General features: G+C 37.2%; 1 protein-coding gene across 1 annotated transcript in view; it reads left to right on the top strand.

The window, feature by feature from the left end:
• The window catches only part of LOC120542743 (voltage-dependent L-type calcium channel subunit alpha-1D-like), a 210,354-nt gene that overhangs the window by 40,094 nt on the left and 151,722 nt on the right, over positions 1-18,538 (top strand). The window contains exons 4-5 of the mRNA XM_039775380.1: positions 11,158-11,297; positions 17,435-17,577. Of these exons, the coding sequence (XP_039631314.1) occupies positions 11,158-11,297; positions 17,435-17,577 (283 nt within the window). The remainder of the gene's footprint in view (positions 1-11,157; positions 11,298-17,434; positions 17,578-18,538) is intronic.

Genomic DNA, 18,538 nt, shown 5'->3' on the forward strand with positions numbered 1-18,538 from the left:
TTAACTTGTTTGACAACAGTAGTAAAGAGTATATTCCAGGGGCTGGTTTATGCCGAAATGAAAGATACACGTGTGCTGCTTATTTAAAATACCACTTTATTTCTCTTAATCCTGTTGCTTTTGTTCATTTACTATACCAACTCCATATACTGTTAGAAAGGAAACTGGGCTCATTCTCTGTCCCACAGACTATTCAAAACCCCACACTTGTCATGTGGCATATTTTAAGAGACTAATCATATACTGTATTTAGAAGCAAATGAAAATATTAAATCCTAAAGGAAAATCCATCCATTTTATTATCTGTACTGACTAACATTATGCAATCTCCTAATATCTGAACTTGAATGCCCTCCTCTTTGGTAACTCTCACCCTGGTAATTTCTGTAACCCTTTAAATTGACGTATGGGAGAAAGTTAAAATTGACCTATTTAGAAAAATGCACTGAAACTAGCAGTAGCTGGAGAACAAACAGATCATTAATCTTACCCCTTTAGTAGCAGATATAGGGGATAAAATTAGTGTGACTGTTGCAGAGTAAACATCTCCATAACAACATTGATAGCAATAATTTTAGACTGTCCAAGAGGGAGATGATATTCCAATGATATTCTGTAAACTGTTGATTCTGTCACAGCAGCTATAAAAATCAGAAGTAAAGTGGATCACTCTTTGGGGGTAATTGGATCCTATAAGGACAGGAGAAGACACAGCTTTTCTTTAGAGGCAGAATAACACTGCAATGGGAGAATAAAAACATTTTGAGTAGAAACATTTATAGGGCAAATTGTTAAAGTGAGCGAGAGAGAGAGACAGAGTGCAAGAGAGAGTTACGGGGAAGATAGGGAAGCTGTTTGCTGGTTCACTGCTCACTGCTTGAAATGCTTAGGCATGTAAGCCGCTTAGCTTGGCGTGTGTAGCAGTGGGGGATGGGTGTGTGTGCGCGTATGTATTTGAGCACTTGGAGGCACAGAGAGTTAAAGATGATTCTAACCCTGTTTATAATCCCTTCAAATTCCTCTCTCCCAGATTGGATGCAGAGTGTGCATGTGTGGTGATTGTGATAGTAGTGATGGGGATTTAATGTGAATTATATGTGTTTAGTATAGTGAAGAAATAACACAGAACCCCTGGCTACCCCATAGCCCAATTGAGCCGTGCCAGATCCTGCTATTTCTAGACAAGAAATTCACAAGGGGTTTGAGAATATTTAGTACAAGAAAAATCTGTTCCTCCAATCACCTTCCTTTCAGTTCTTAAAAGCTAATTGTCCTACAATTCCCAAGGCATTCTAGCTGGCATCACAGCTCAAGAAATCAGTCCTTGAACAAAATATTCTTTTCTGTCATTGTCCTGGTTCAATTTAGTCCTCAGTGGCCTGTCCTATCCTTTTTCTGGAGTGTAATATAGTTGTTTTAAAAGCTGCCTCCATCAGCTTCAGCCATAAAGCAAGTCCTTCCTGGCTTATCCTAAAAAGCTTATCCTAAAAAGAAAAAACAAATTTTTGGCTTGGCAGTCACAGTCATAGTGAGGTATTATGTAAGAATATTGCTGTTAGAGCCCCAATAGCATTTCTTAGCACGCTTCTGCTGAATAATTCATTGGCTGAAAGTACACAGTGTTAGTGTGTCAAAAAGAAGGTGTGCAGCATTGTTCATAATGCCACTCAATTTCCCCTTCACTACTACTTCCAGGGGATTGAGAGTGTGCCCCATAACAAAGTCTGCCTTTTTAATTAGTTTGCTGATTCTGTGGGACTCTTTTGAAGTGATGTTACTGGCCCAGAGCATCACAGCATGGCAAATCATGCTATCACATAGTTATAGAATATGTGAAAGATATTGTTACCCACATTAAAGGAATGCAGTTTTCTAAGAATAAAGACTCTGCTCTTCCCATTCATATCATATATAGCTCCTCTGTGTTGTGAGACCAGTCCAGCCTATCATTGATGTGGACCCCCGAGTACTTGTATCAATGCACCACTTCTACATCCACTGCTTGAATAGTGACCTTGGGCCTCATGTATAAGCGGAGTATACGCACAGAAATGTTGCATAAGAACGTTTCCACGTTCAAATCGCTATGTATAAAACCTAAACTTGGCGTAAAGCCACGCACATTTCCACGGTACCTCATACCCTATCGTACACAAGTTCTCCACTCGGTTTTGCAGACTGGCGGCACCCAGCGTCAAAGTAGTGCTACTGTTCCTGTGTGGTTATCCTTTCTTTTCCTGATGCAGCTTTATAAAAACTGAAATTAATCGCATATTGTTTATTAGTTTAATGCATCTGATTGTAAGTTAACCAGTAGCAATATAATGGTCCACGGATTGGTCAAACTACTCTAAATACCATAGCTGCTTTAACATTGTTACTCTCACTGCACTTTCTTTTTCTTCTTTCAACTGTTCCCGTTAGGGGTTGCCACAGTGGATCATCTTTTTCCATATTACTCCCACTGCACCAGTTGGAGAAGCTGATCGGAAAGAGAATTATTGGTATACAGCATCAAGCACATGCTTCCTATTTGAACTGCTTCTCATATGACAAATGCTTCAAACCTTTCCTGTATGGACCTCGCTGTTCAGAAACAGTTTCATCCTAAGAACTCAATCAGTCCATCAACTGCTCCTTGTAGAACTGTTAGTACTTATTAGTACAGTTACCTCACTGTAAACTTGCAGTACAGTTATAATATTGCACAACCTGAGCCCCTTTATAAAGAGTGTATTTACATATGATGACGATATCATTTTTAAGATGAAATGCAGCATAATATGTTTATTATATTATACAGATAAAACTTTAACTTCATTTAAATAATCTACTGTATATTGTTAATAATTAAAGGACATGGTGTTGCTATGCTAGCAAGGATCTGGCGCTCCATTCACGATTGTTCCTGCCTCGCACTGTATGCTTCACTGGGACTGGCGTGAAGGATAGAATAATTAAACGTGTACTATGAAGATCTTTCAATGTTCCTTAAAAGTTTTGAAGAATCGGCGTTATACGCTTACATATGGCTTAACATCCATTACAGAGCTGATTGTGTGGTGATCGGTTACTTGGAGAAAGAAAAAGAAGGACAGGAATTGGAAGTTAATACGTTTGAAAGAGACAGTACTGTAGGGGTGGCTTTAGGCATGTGCAAACTGTGCACCTGCACAGGGCCGCCAAATCCCAGGGGCCGCCACACCAATATATATTGAGTATAAAACAGAAAGAGAAAATAACGACACAGCTAAAAACGCAGCAGCAAATTTCGGCAAAAGTTAAACGCTTGTGTCATGAGCACGAGGCGGCTATGCAGTGTCCTCAACAGATGTGGCCATCCAACGTGCATAAGATACCATATTGACATTGGCGGGCAAAGGAGCCACCGATTCTTCCTCTGCCCAGGGCCGCCACAAGCCTAGAGCCACCCCAGAGCACTGCTGCAATAAATTATTTCATTGAAGGTCGCAAACAATGACTGGGCCACCAAGTTCCCATGTTTAATAATGTGCTTTAACTCGCATCATCATGAAAATGATATCACGTATACATCTCAGTATTTTAGTTATTCAGAGAGCTGTAATATCACAAATGTAATGGATTCTGTGTCCTGTTGGAGGTAGAAAAAGCCAGTTTATGAAGCACGTAGTGATTCACACACATAGAGCACATAGAAGAATACATACAAAACAAAGCATTTAACGTGCTACTTTACTTACGATGTGATTTGAGAAACTAGTTAATTAAACGATTTTAAGATGAAGTTTATGATGTTCTACTTTAATGACAAAATAAACTACATGATTAAAGTGGAAATTTTGAGATTGAAGTTGACATTTCGTGCTTTTTCCCCACTGTGTGCCTTTTTTTTTCTGTACCCTAATAAGCTTTCATATCACACACAGACCGTGGGCTACGACTCGCCTTTTCATGGCGACTTTGATATCTGACAACTTCTTTTTTATTTTGGGCACTGTGTGACTTTGTGAACTTGAGCTTTTGAGTTTCTCCGACACGCTATGTCACTCAATCAGCTTCCTTTTGTTGTTTATACCACTGTTTAAATCAACAAATAGTACGTTTTTCCTTGCCTCCACTTGGTATTCGCTGAAATTCTTCCATTTTCCCTCTTGCTTTTGTCATTGTCTTTTCACAGAACACTGAGCTTAAGGGCTATTTATATTGATTTGCATATTCAAAGAGGTGTAATTCTGGGACGAGTTGGGGCGGGACAGCAGGCGCGTGCACAAGCGTTACTTTTCACGCTGACCGGGATTTATGTAGCGGACGAACGCGGAAGTTGGCGAATTCACAGATTCCTGCATTTGGATTTTTCTGTGCGTAAGCACATTTCAGCTTTTGCGCTTATGTCATGTTATAGTGTGAGTTCTACGCACAACGTTATGCATGAGGCCCCAGGTTTTGAGGCTTTTTGGTGTTGCAAAAGTCAATTACCAGTTCCTTGGTTTTGCTGATGTTAAGTTGCAGACAATTCATTCTATTCCAAAAAACAAAGTTCTCCACCCGACCCCTATACTCTGTCTCTTCCCCCTTATTGATACTTCCCATAAATGCAGAATCATCTGGGAATTTCTACAAGTGACATGACATGATGTATTTATAGCCTGAGGTGTACAGAAGTGCAATGAAGAGAAAAGGAGACAGAACTGCTCCTTGTGGTGCTCCAGTATTGCTCACATCCACATCAGAGACACAGTCATTAAATTTCACAAACTATGGTCTACCAGACAGATAGTCCATTATCCAGGACACCATAGACTTATCCACCTGCATATCTCATAGCTTACCCCTTACCTGTAATGGCTGAATAGTATTGACGATACTGCTGATATCAAACAACTTAATCCACACAGTACTGCAAGCTTTGCCCAGGTGAGAATTTGACTTGTGGATCATACAGATAATTTCATTCTTCACTGCAGTTTTTTCCAATAGGCAAACTGCAGTGGGTCCAGGTGGTCTACCACAAGAGGGTTCATATAGTCCAGTTCAGCAACATGCAGGTCCATTCCTATAAACGTCACCCAATCAGCCAGCCATTTTTATGCATGACAATACCTCTTGCCACACTAAAAAATGAGTGAAGCAAGTTTTAAAGGTGAAGAATCTCTAGAAAGATAATTGGTGACAAAGTTATGGCAAAGAAACCCGCTACAGTTAGAAGCTGGAAGACAAGTGAAGAAAATCAAGCCAGAGCAGTTAGTCATGTCATGTGGGCACAGATGTGCCAAAGTCATTGAAAGCAAGGGCCTCCACACTTCCTACTAAATTTTAAAAGATGTAATCATCAAAAAAGTACAAAATTAATTTCCAGGCTTCTTTTTCTCTATAGTAACAGTTCTCTAATTTTGATCACTGTAGTTTCCAAAAATTAAATGCTTTTGTTTAAAAACATTTTTTTCCTTGGTTATTTTCTTTAGAGCAGTGATAGTTACCAACATTTGAAAGAAACAATTCATCCATCCATCCATTATCCAACCCGCTATATCCTAACTACAGGGTCACGGGGGTCTGCTGGAGCCAATCCCAGCCAACACAGGACTCAAGGCAGGAAACAAACCCCGTGCAGGGTGCCAGCCCAACTCAGGGCACACACACACACACCCACACACCAAGCAGACGAAAGAAACAGTTACTTTTTATAAATTATTCTCTAATTTTGAACGGTAGTGTAAACTGGAATATTCTCACAAAAATACCTATTCTAAATGCAATCAACTATTATTTCAACTTTGTAAACTCAGACTATTTAAAGTAGACAAGTATCTCATCTTGTCCTTTTATTGCAGTGTGATCCAATCTGTCATCACTTTCAGCTTCGTTGCCTTGTGTAGTGTTCTGACAAATCAACATTTAAAAAGGCTTCAGCAGGTTATCAAACATGCAGCCAAAACTTCTGAAGCAAATGTAGATGATTTGCTAAGTGTGTGTCAGAGGGCAATGCTGAAAAAGCTAGAAATCATCTCAGCTGATGACAGAACACCCATTACATGTGGAGCTTTCCTTGAATAAATCAGGGAGGATAGTCTCTTTAAAGACCCTCACAAACTGGACCAGAAATTCTTTTTTTTCCTAGTGCCATTCAACATTTTAATAAGGAATATAGAAGATAATAAATATTCTTGCATCGAAGAGTTTTTCATATGTATGTTTTTGTCTGTAATTGGATGCTGCTGAGAAGGCAATTATGTTTTTTTGTGTAAACATAATTGAAAAAAAAAACTTGACCTTGATCATTAAAAATGTTTTTTATGCTATCCTCCTGAGGTGGTTTGTCGTGTGGTGGGTGCGACAATGCACTGTATCTGTGCATGCTCCCAACCTCTCTGTCTCTTTGCTGTTTTTACAAAAAAATTGTTTTGCTCAATTTATGTTTTTTCATTATGTAGATTACATTTCTTTCATTACCTTTTGGTAGGAAATTTTTAATTTCTTATTGTAATGCCATGTTGTTTTCCATGGTTGCCTCAAATTCTGTAGACTGTTGCTATGGAGTTTCTACACATGGATTACTGACAGTGTGTGTCATTACCTAAGTGACAGTGCAAAAGCAGGGGCTTCCTGGTCGTCCGAAATTATGCATTCTGATCAAAGACTATTTCCTGTGTGAGTTCTCAATTTAGTTTTTCTGGGTATTGACTCTTGCTCATTTTTTGTCTGCAAAATTAATTTACTGTTTTGGCTTAAACAAATTAGTTATTGTCATGTCATCTCTGGATTTCTTTAAGATATTTATCTGCCTGTTCTCTTCCATGCAGAACACAGAATTGTCAGACCTTGCATTGTTGCAGCTTACTGACATCCGGTTGTGCCCTCCAATTTCCAAATCCTTCTCTTTGTTCTAATTAATAATATGGGAAGAAGTCAAAACCAGAAAACCTTCTCAAAAAACAATGTTTATTTTATTTAATATTTAACAATTAAGTAAACAAAGAGTCAATGAAAATATTTTAAAAAACAGAATAGGAACTTAGAAGGTGACAGGAAAAACAAAGGGCAGAAAAAAGTTTACTTTAGGAAAATGAAAGGTAAATTAGGAAATTAATTAGTTATGAAAGAAGATGAAAAAAACAAACATGCAAAGCCCAAAATGAGAATGAAAATATTTTTTCAATAAACAGAAAGAGTTAGGACGCAGTAATAAAACCTTTAACTGTGCATAATAATTTCAAAAAAACAGAACTAAACCCAAAGAGTATCAATTATGAAATATGTGTTTTGTGGTGTATAAGTGTCCAGGAAAGACACTTTAACCTCTTTTTGCATTGGTGGACAAAGTTAATACTGGAAATGCCTGCACTGTTATCCTTGATCCACACATACATCCTTCAAAACTTACCTATTCAACATTCACTCAGCACAGATAAGCGCAAGTACAAAGCAAGAATATCTCAACACGGCTAACTACCTCAACTTGGATACCTTACCAGGGGCTAGAGGCACTTCGCCCATGAAACTTCCCCTGAAAGTGCTACACTTCAGAATGAACTAGCAAAAGCCAAGAATCACTGCTCCTGTCGGGTTTTTGTACTCCAATGGATACCTTTAAAGGGACTACATAGTCTAACAGAAGCCAAGGACTAATCATTACCCCTGACAGTATGTAACATAAATGGACACAGTTTCTTTAATTAATAATCATTGGTCATTGCTAAATATCAGTAAATAACTGGACAACTTCAGAAAAGTAATACTCAAACTGTGTGAATCCTTACTTATGTTCATTTGAAGGCAGGGTCGCTGTTGCCCCGTGTAACCCACAGTCAATACGTCCAGACACCAGGTAAAAGTCCCAGAAATAATTTTAATTTCTTTTATAATGTGCACAAAGCACCTCCACCTCCACAATACACAATAATCAATTCAATAATAAACAATAAATCCTCCTCTCCACCCAGAAGCTCTGTCGCACTTCCTCCAAACTCCTGCTCATCTTGCTGGGTTTCCCACAGTCCTTTAAATAGTACATGACCCGGAAGTGCTCCTGTCCTTCAGCCCACATGAACCATTGGCACAGATGAAGATTTATATTTTTCTTTAGAACGGATACTTCTGTCCTTCCGTCCCCTTGACTTGGGAGTACTTCCGGGTTGTAATAGAAACAATCTTGGTGTCTCCTTCCAGCGTCCCCTGGCGGCTCCCACAGTATCCAGCAGGGCTGTGAAACCGAACTCCATTGTCCATGATGCCCTGCGGGAATTCTGGGCACCTCCATGTTGCAGGGAGGACTCCATCTGGCGGTGTGGATGTATTGGCCAGGATAAGCTGCCGGCCATCTCTCACAAGAGTTAAGGGACAACATATAGGTAGCATAATCCAACCTTGCTTTCTTCTCTTTGGCAGTTGTTTCTCTTTCTTTCCTACTTCTCCTGTTTATTTTAAAATCCTTTGAATTTACAGAGCCTTGCCAACTACCTTATGCAAGATACTGCATCAGTCAGACATTTCAAACAACGGATAACTTCCCATGGTCTGGTTGATTGTTAATTAAGTTACTTTGGAGAGAAATGAAACATGTTCATTTTAAAGTCCCAAGCCTCCATTTCCTGTTTTCTTACAAGCACACACACTGATCACTTTTTCTAAGCTTAAACATATACATTCTAATAAATATTTTAATAAACAATGTCACTGTTTTAACAATGTTATTTTTGTAGAATTACTATCAATGTATATTTTGCACAAACCCCAGAATTTTATTAACGATCTAATAAGGTAATTTGTACCTGCCTGCTATTTCAGTTACAGAACACTTCTCACTTTAGCTCTGAGCCCACAATTATATATTTAATTCTAAAGTAAAAACAAATTGAAATAAAACACACAAATTAAAGTCGTATTTAGTGTACGGTAAAAGCACAATTTTCCAACAGCATTACGCTAAGAGCAAATCAAAGTCAAAACTTAAAATTGTATTAATAAAATACAAAAAAAGACCTATTCAGTGGTAAGGATTGTAAAGGTAGTGCAAAAGCAAACAGCTGTGGTCAAGTTGGTTATTAAAGCTCCCTCAAGTGATTGTGCAACGAACCCAGGGCTTCTCTTAGGCTTGGAAATTTTATGTAAATAAGGTTAAGCCTGGGTGTTTCTTAGGGATAGCTGTATTGCTTGTATGTACAGTGTTGATCCCAAACTACATGAGACAGTATTCTTCTGCCATCTAGTGGATAAAATTACATCTTGCTGCCAAAAAAATAATATTTCTTTGCCTTTTGCCACTCCATTGTAACTCATTAGTATTTGTGAGTGTGGCTGAGCCTTCAACCAAAACATGAAATGGCATGTAAGCAAAAAATGTAAAACCAATTTTAGGACAAACTGAAACTGAACCATTAGTTGAAAGAAAAGAAAGTGAGTTCAGTGTGATTTGGTTATCAGACATTAACACAGTGAAACTGATGCCTTCAGCACTGTATGAGCAAACTGACGTTTTATGCCTAGTGAATTTGGTTACAAAAAGGTAAAATTGTGATCAAGTGGAAGGACAAGAAAGATGTTAGCTTACTAAGCATTATTTTCAATGCAGCAGCTGTCAATGTTTGTGCTGGGAAATATAGAAGTCATTAAACCTTTGCTGTGTTAGTTTACAGTAACACAATGGGCATGTCCATCATGTGGATTGATTGGGCATTGACATTCTACCCTCTCATGTGTAAGGATCAGAAAAAAATATTATAAGTAAATTCTACAAAAAACCGTACTTCTACTGTCTTGATTACAATGTTGGGCTGAACATTGGTGACAAAACATATCACATGAAGGAAGTGTACTCAATTTATGTTGACTAGCCAACCCGCGGCGTACCGTACGCGCAAAATCAGGTCGGTTTTTTAATGATTTTTAAGCACAGGGAGAAAATTAACATTTGAAAAATCGGTAATGTAATAAATCAGCAAGAAAAGCAACATTGTAACAATGCACGGAACGAACCAACACACAGTGTCGTAACCGAAAACTCGGTTTTTAAAGACTGCTTACTTCATTGTGTTTTAACCTCAGTTGTAAAGGATTGTTTTAAGGATCCTATGAGATACCCCTCGCAAACCGTTTTACACGCTACATATGGCAATTCACCTCCGCGAGAAACATGCCTCTATGAACAGTCAACGTGGCTCGGAGCTGCCAGGAGTTGGTGGGCGTAGCTCCTTCCTGCGTGCGCCATAGGTGTCTTACTTGTCGGCGGCTCAGTGAATCCACGCCACTTCCGGCGTGCTTTCCATGGTTGTCTTGCATTAGTGAATTATATATAGAGATGTTCTGGTATGTACGTGTTTCTGTTACACATAATAACATTTTTTCTTATTGAAATAAATTCTGTTTTTTATTTGTTTTTCTGGGGATAAACATAATGCTGAGGTCAGATAAGGAAACATCCACACTGGTTAACAATGATAAGAACTGAAAATTAACAAAACAAAAAGAAAAAAAAGGTGTAGTTGAGACAGGGACGCAGTCAACTCCTAACAAAAGCCCTGCCTCCTGAGATTCTAGACCTCACTAAAAAGTACAAAACAATGTTCAAATGCAGTCTTATTGGATGGATCTGAAAATACAGTTGAGAAAATGTATTCTGCTTTTCCTGAGGGTGCCATACAAGGCACTGGTACACATTCTTCTGGGGGCTGAAGACTGGACTTTTGGAAAAAAAAAGGGTAAGTAATTAAGTAAGTAACAGTAAGGACAAATGAAAGTTAACAGATCTAAGAAAGAATGAAGGTGGGGTTAGTGGTAGGGACACATTACAATCCTGACTCTCTAGCTCTTGTTCTCTTTGGCCCTCCTATTGACTTTTACACTTGATGTTATAATGCTTTAACACTTGCTGATAAATATTATCTCAGAAATGTCTAGAAATTATTTTTATGTTAGATTTAGATGTTCTTGACTGATCTAAAGGTCTGTCAGTTAACAAGACAATGTTTTAAGTAATTAATTTGCACTGTGTAGAATCTTATACATCTTCTACTGTTATATCTGGCCATTATGAATAATTTTTTCATGTTATATAAATGGCAGAAATGTTCCACAGTTGTACAGATTCTTTAATTTGTTTAACATATTCAGTATTTGTATGGGTTTTACTATTGCAGTGTATAAGCTATTTTTCTTCTTGCTTTTGTCTCTTTTTATCAGGAACAAGTGGAATATGTCTTTCTTATTATATTTACCATTGAGACTTTTTTAAAAATCATTGCATATGGTCTAGTTATGCATCCCAGTTCGTACATTCGCAATGGCTGGAATTTACTGGATTTTGTCATTGTTATTGTAGGGTAAGTGTTTTTTTATGTAACATCCTCTATATTTCAGTAGGAAAAGAGTTTAATCAGAATTACATGGTTTAGTTGTGATGTGAGAAGCTACACTGTTCATCTCTTTTTGTACCTTACATTGATGTAGTTTCCCCTGCAGGCTTTAGCATGCCTAGTTCAAACATGTAGCTATATACTAAAAAATACTGTCACAGTGAGCTGCAACCTTTTTAATGTGCAGCCATATCACAAGTATACTGTGATTTTATTTGACTTTTTATTTTATGTTATATGTAAAATTCTTTAATAGATTTGACTTTTTTCTGGGTTATCATTCTGACATTCCAATCATACCTGTCTACACAGCATCCCATATCAGATTTTATCAAGTCTTCATTAAAAAATATTCTTCCCTATGCTTAAATCCAACCTGTTAAAGTAAATTTGGTGTACTGTAATTTTTTTCTTTGATTTGTTTTATGTACCTTTTTCATGTAGTATGCTGATAATTTACTGTAAAAAAAACAAAACATTTATGCATATTTGTTGTATGTTTGACTACAGATTCAATCTTGAAAGTTTGACACTATTATTACCTCCAACAATGCCCCTTTGATCATGAGCTCAAATCATTATGCCCTCATACTCATCTCACAGCTGGCGTCTTAACCCACTTTTATTAGCTGTACAGAGTTTATAGCCAAGCAAATTGATTTTTTTGGAGACAAATGCATCCTCAGAGGTCTCTGCAGGAATACTCTAGGACACTCTGAATGAATTTTTAAGAACACAGATTGCTTCATATCTCTCACAAAAATAAATCGGAAACCAAGAAGCCATCAGAGTTAATCAGTGAAATTACCAGAAAAGATCAAGAGCATGCCAAGTTTCCAAATGAGATATTTTATAGGAAAAGACAGGCTTTGCATTCAGAACTCAACCTCTTGACAACAAAAGAAATGGAACAACTCATTTTTAAATCATGACATCATTATTATGAACATGGAAAGAAGGCTAATAAGATCTCAGCTCAACAAATCCACAAGCAGGAAGTTCCAACACAGAAGGAGACAAAATCATTTTCCATAAAAATATTATGCACACATTTAAAGACTACTATAAGTCCTTATAGCCTACTCAGTTTATAGAAGACAAGACACAATCGGATGCGTTTCTCAATGTATTACAGATACCACAGCTAGATGCTTTCAGTGTTGAGGAATTGGATAAACCTCTGACACTCTCAGAATTACTAGATGCTATAAACTCATGTCAGAGTGGGAAAGCAGCAGGCCCTGATTGCTACCCTGCCGAATTTTATAAAAAAATTCAATTAAGTTAGCTCCCCTTTTATTAGCAGCATTTACAGATGCCAGAAACAATAAAATTCTACCTCAAACTTATTGTCAAGCTTTAACTATTGCCTTTCCTAAGAAAAATAAGGACTACTTACATCTTGCATCATACATTCTTACATTCTTGCATCATACGGGCCAATCTCACTTCTGAATAATCATGTTAAGATACTCTCCAAAATTCTAGCAAGAAGGTTTGAGAAAGTGCTTCCTTCTATAATATCACAAGACAAACCGGATATATTAAAGGCAGACACTTAGTTCCCAGTCTTCAATGCCTATTTAATCTAATACGATATTGACCAACAAAATCTAACACCCATTAGTTCTTATTATTGAATGCAGAAAAAGCATTTGATATGGTTGAATGGGACTACTTTTACATTGCACAAATTTGGGTTTGGTCCAAACATATGTGAATGGATCAAACTACTGTATATCAGTCCAGAGGCTTCAGTTTGTATTAACAACATTGTTTCTGACTACTTCAAACTGTAACATGGTACTAGACTAGGATGCCCACTGTCACCACTTTCTATTTGCAATAGCCTTTGAGCCATTGGCAGTTCAATTTGAAATGCTTCTGGGAATTAGCAGAGAAGGACTTGAACAGAAAATAACACTATATGCAGATGATATGGTACTACAGTAATCCATCCTAGATTGTGGGGGTTGCATTCCAGAACCCCTCGCAATAGGTGAAAATCCGAGAAGTAGAAACCATATGTTTGTATGGTTATTTTAATATACTGTATTTTAAGCCCTTAGAAACTCTCCCACACTGTTTATAAATATTCTCTTCACAGTTATACAGTAAATCCTCGTTTATCGCGTTAATCCGCTCCAGACAGATAAATAAATTTCCACGAAGTAGGATTCTTTATTTATTAATCTAATATTTTTGTAGTTAGAGCATTGAAAACCTGTTTACGACCTTCTAAATACTTTTTTAACATTATTAGAGTCCTCTAGACATGAAATAACACCCATAAGTCAAAAGTTTAAACTGTGCTCCATGACAAGACAGAGATGACAGCTGTTTCTCACAATTAAAAGAATGCAAACATATCTTCCTCTTCAAAGGAGTGCTCATCAGGAGCAGAGAATGTCAAAGAGAGAGAAAAGTAAACAATTAAAAATCAATAGGGCTGTTGGGCTTTTAAATATGCGAAGCACCGTGATAAAGCAGCCGCAATGAAGGGATCAATGTGAAGGTAGTCTTTCAGCATTTTTTAGAAGAGCATCCATATCTTCTAAGCAAACAGCCACTGTGCAAACAGCCCCTCTGCTCACACCCCTCCTCAGGAGCAGAGAATGTCAGAGAGAGCGAAAGAGACAGAGAAAAGCAAACAATCAAAAATCAATACGGGCTGTTAGAGCTTTTAAGTGTGCGAAGCACCGCGCGGGAAGCATATCGTATATCATTGAGGAGTTTTATTTAATACGTAATATGTGCTCTGATTGGGTAGCTTCTCAGCCATCCACCAATAGTGTCCCTTGTATGAAATCAACTGGGCAAACAAACTGAGGAAGCATGTACCATAAATTAAAAGACCCATTGTCCGCACAAATCCGCGAACCAGCGAAGAATTTGTGATATATATTTAGATATGCTTACATTTAAAATCCGCGATGGAGTGAAGCCACGAAAGTCGAAGCACGATATAGCGAGGGATCACTGTATACGTATATATATCGGATCCTCAAAATACTGTGCCTCAAGTCCTAACAGCATTAGCAGAATTTCAAAAGATCTCTGGAGTCAAAATGAATTTGAATAAAAGTGTGATTTTCCTGGTGAACTCTGTAGCATTCAATATTAGATTGGACAATTATTATCATCGTAGATCAGTTTAAATACTTAGGGGTAAACATCCATCCATCCATCCATTATCCAACCCGCTATATCCTAACTACAGGGTCACGGGGGTCTGCTGGAGCCAACACAGGGTGCAAGGCAGGAAACAAACCCCGGGCAGGGCGCCAGTCCACCGCAGGGGGTAAACATCACAAGTAAACATAAAGCTCTTTTTAAACAGAATTTTGACGTCTGCATATAAAAATTTAAGCAAGACTTGCATAGATGGGTTACCCTCCATCTCACTTTAGCTGGAAGAATTAACTTTGTCAAGTTGAATGTCCCTCCTAAGCTTCTTTTTCTACTTCAAACCATATACATATACATTAACAAATAATTTTTAAGAAATTAGATTCAATCATAACTTCATTTACTGTATTTGGAATTCAAAACATCCACGCATCCAAAGGGCGAACCTACAAAGACCTAAGGCAGAAGGTGGCATGGCTCTACCTAACTTACAATTTTATTACTGGGCGGCAAATATACAAGCTATAAAAACCTGAAAATTGACACAAACAGATAAACATCCACAGGCTTGGTCCGCAATAGAAATAAAATCCTGCAGTACTTCTTTATATTCCTTGCTTTGTGCCTCAGTAAATACAAGTTATCGTCAATATACTAGCAACCCAATTGTGCTTCATTCACTCAGAATATGGAACCAATGTAGGAAGTACTTAAAGATAGAGAAGTTTTTTATCTGTGGCACTTCTGCACAATAACCACCTTTTTCCACCCTCTCAAACTTACACTGTTTTTAATGTCTGGAAAACATAACGGATTAAATCGCTTAGAGATTTGTACATAGATAACGTCTTTGCATCTTATGGACAATTACACTCCAAATGTAACTTTCCATCAACACAATTTTCCCACTACAGTAAAACCTTGATTATCTGTCAGGGGTCGTGAACAAGGCTTTGACGGATAAGAGAAAAGACGAATATCAGAACAGCTAATTTAAAAATGATATACAGCAGATTAGTTTAGTGAATATTTACAAAACAAAACTATGTTAACAAAATATAATTTTCGGATTCAGCGGGTTGGAAAATGGATGGATGGATGGATTAACAAAATTAATTTGTACAAAATATTGTAATGAACAGTGTAATAAGCAAATACAACTCAGATTTACTTGAGTTTTCTAGGTTTTATTTGGGGTCTTTGTTCTGTAACAAATGGTGCCCTCTATTATACTCTGTTATACCTCTAAAACAATAAAAGAAAGCTTTTCCTACCAATCTGTTTACCTCCTGCCAATCATGTTCTTTATTTCTCTATTCTGCAAACACTCCTGCTTATTTTATCCTGACTCCCTACTCATAACTTCCTTCCGCCATACTTTTCTTTTTCTCCTAACTTCTCCTGTCCCTTCACCTAGTCCTATCACTTACACAGCATTCTGCCCTTTCAGCTCCCCCACAGCGCATCACCAGCTGCCTGCACGTCAAAATATATCAATAAAACATAATATAACAGAATTTACAAAGAAAATTATAATACAGAAGAACATTAATACAGAATAATACTACTGGTGGTGGATTCCATTTTTGACAGATTTTTCGATTTCATCAGTATCACGCTTTATTTTATTTATTGTTGTTCTTCCTACTCTGTAAAGCGCTTTCACCATTTCATAAATGTTTAATAATTCCAACTTTTTGTGACGATTCCAACACCACATGCTTACGTTTATCAACCATAACAATGTTTAGTAGATTAATTATAACAAAAGAGAAATGCTACGAAATGCTATTACAACTGAAGGCATGTAATTGACATAGTGATTTGAAAATGCTGGATGACATGTGGTGCTGGGGAAGAACACAAAGCCCTAGCACAAGGGAGAGTTGTTCCAATGTGCAAAACTCACAGCATACCACATTGCCGTAGTAGGACACTAATAGGTAGGTGCTGATGTGTGCAGTATTTTTTCTTTGACCCTGACAGTTAATCGAGTGATGGATAATTGAGGTTTTACTGTATTTCCAAATTTGAAAGTTTGCTAAAAAATTTGCTCAATTTTCCTTACCTCCCACCTACTTCTATTCTGGAAGAAATATTGAACAGTCTTGAGGACTCAGACAGTATTTCTATAATATATAAAAACATTTTAAAGTGCCTTCCTTTCAAAGATCCCAGAGTACAATGGGAAAACGATCTCTTACTCAACATTTCAGAAAAGTAGTGGAAGGCAGCCATGCACAGAATTCACTCTAGCTCCATATGCACAAAGCATACAATTACTTAACTTAAAATCTTTTATCAAGCACATCTGTCTCTTTTAAAATTGTCCAAAATGTTTCCAGGGCAAGATCCAACCTGTGAACATTTCAATTGAGCTCCAGCCTCATTGGGCCATATGTTTTGGGCGTGCACCATATTAACATTTTTCACTTTAAATGCCTTTCTGACAACTTTGGTGTCACAATCACTCCTAATCCATTAACAGCTGTGTTTGGTGTACTCTCAGATAGGCTTAAAGTGGAGAAGGACAAACAAACTGTAATTGCCTTTACTTTACTATTAGCACATAGACTAATTTTGCTCAACTGGAAGAATCCTAGCCCACCTCTTTTAAGTCAGTGCGTAACTAATGTTATATACTGTACTATTTGAAACTGGAAAAAATCTAATTCTCACTCAGACGATTTGTTCAAAATTTTTTTTAAACCTGACAGGATCTAATTAATAGCATTTTAGAATAAGTGTTTATATTGGGGAAAGGGATTCTCTCCCCCTTTTTTCTACTGTTAAACATTTACTCTGGCTGTTGGCCTTGCTCTCTTTCTCATGGGTGGGGGTTGAATTGAATTTAGTTTTGTCAAGTTTGACTTGCTTGTATGGAATGTTACTTGCATTTAATAAATTAAATAAAATATAAAAAATAAATAAATATACAGATTAGTTTGTCAGGGTGTGCTGCTTTTCTCATGCAGGTTGTTCAGTGTGGTGCTTGAACAGATGACACACAAACCAGGGGAATCCCACCATATGGGAGGCAAACCAGGAGGATTGGATGTAAAAGCTTTGCGTGCATTCCGAGTTTTGCGCCCACTTAGACTGGTCTCTGGTGTGCCAAGTAAGTTTGTTTTGGCCAAACTTCTAATGCCTTTTTATTTATTTATTTATTTATTTATTTGTTTGAATGTACTTTCAAATTTTCTTTTGTAAGGAGAACCTGATTTAATTTGTCTATAAATTCTAACACTGTATGTTCATCGTTTTCATGCTATATGTTATATTCTTTTTGCATTCTTCTGCTTTTTCAACCTTCAAAAGCCACCAAATTTCCTAAGAAAAGCTATAAATAAAGTTTATTTGATATTAGAATTGGTCCACATTTTGAAAATATAACTACATTTCTTGATTTGATTATCAACTGTTGCAAAACACAGTCAGAATATGTTCTTGCTGTCTTCTACGTTTGATTTAAGCTGACCTTTAGAAACATAAGGAAAAACATGTTCTTCTGCATTGACCAGAGGGTACAAAGCAATATGCACATACTCTTAAGCCCACATCACACTTCAAGACATTTAAAGTGATTTTCGTTCTCAGACATTATTTACATAATATCAGTGAGTGGAAGGAAGTTGGGAAGTCATGTAGTTTGACATCCCTTGTTACTCAGTTAGAATGGTCTATGACAAACTCTTACAAAATTAACACAATTACTTTTGTCTTAAGTTGTAGAGGCAGGCTCATGCATGTGCAAAAGCTGACAGGTAGTGATTTCGCAGCATAAAATGCAATGGAGTTAATTTTAGTTTATGATGAAACTTCACAAGAACCTACTGTATTGGTAACTATTGCAGTACCAAAAACCAGAATCAACCAAAGAGGCATCAGACAGAGAACAAGGTCAAACAGCTCAAGAATCTTCAACAACAATTTGGTCAAAGTAATAAGCAATAAGCAAAACGTCAGAGAATCTATAAACAAACTGTTACACTTCAAATGTGCTATATCACCCATGCAACTTAAGATGATAAATTTGCATTTGGAAAGTTTAACATTTTTTGTTATGAACAGTGACACCT

Source organism: Polypterus senegalus, chromosome 13, assembly GCF_016835505.1.
Source record: "Polypterus senegalus isolate Bchr_013 chromosome 13, ASM1683550v1, whole genome shotgun sequence".
Lineage (NCBI taxonomy): Eukaryota > Metazoa > Chordata > Cladistia > Polypteriformes > Polypteridae > Polypterus > Polypterus senegalus.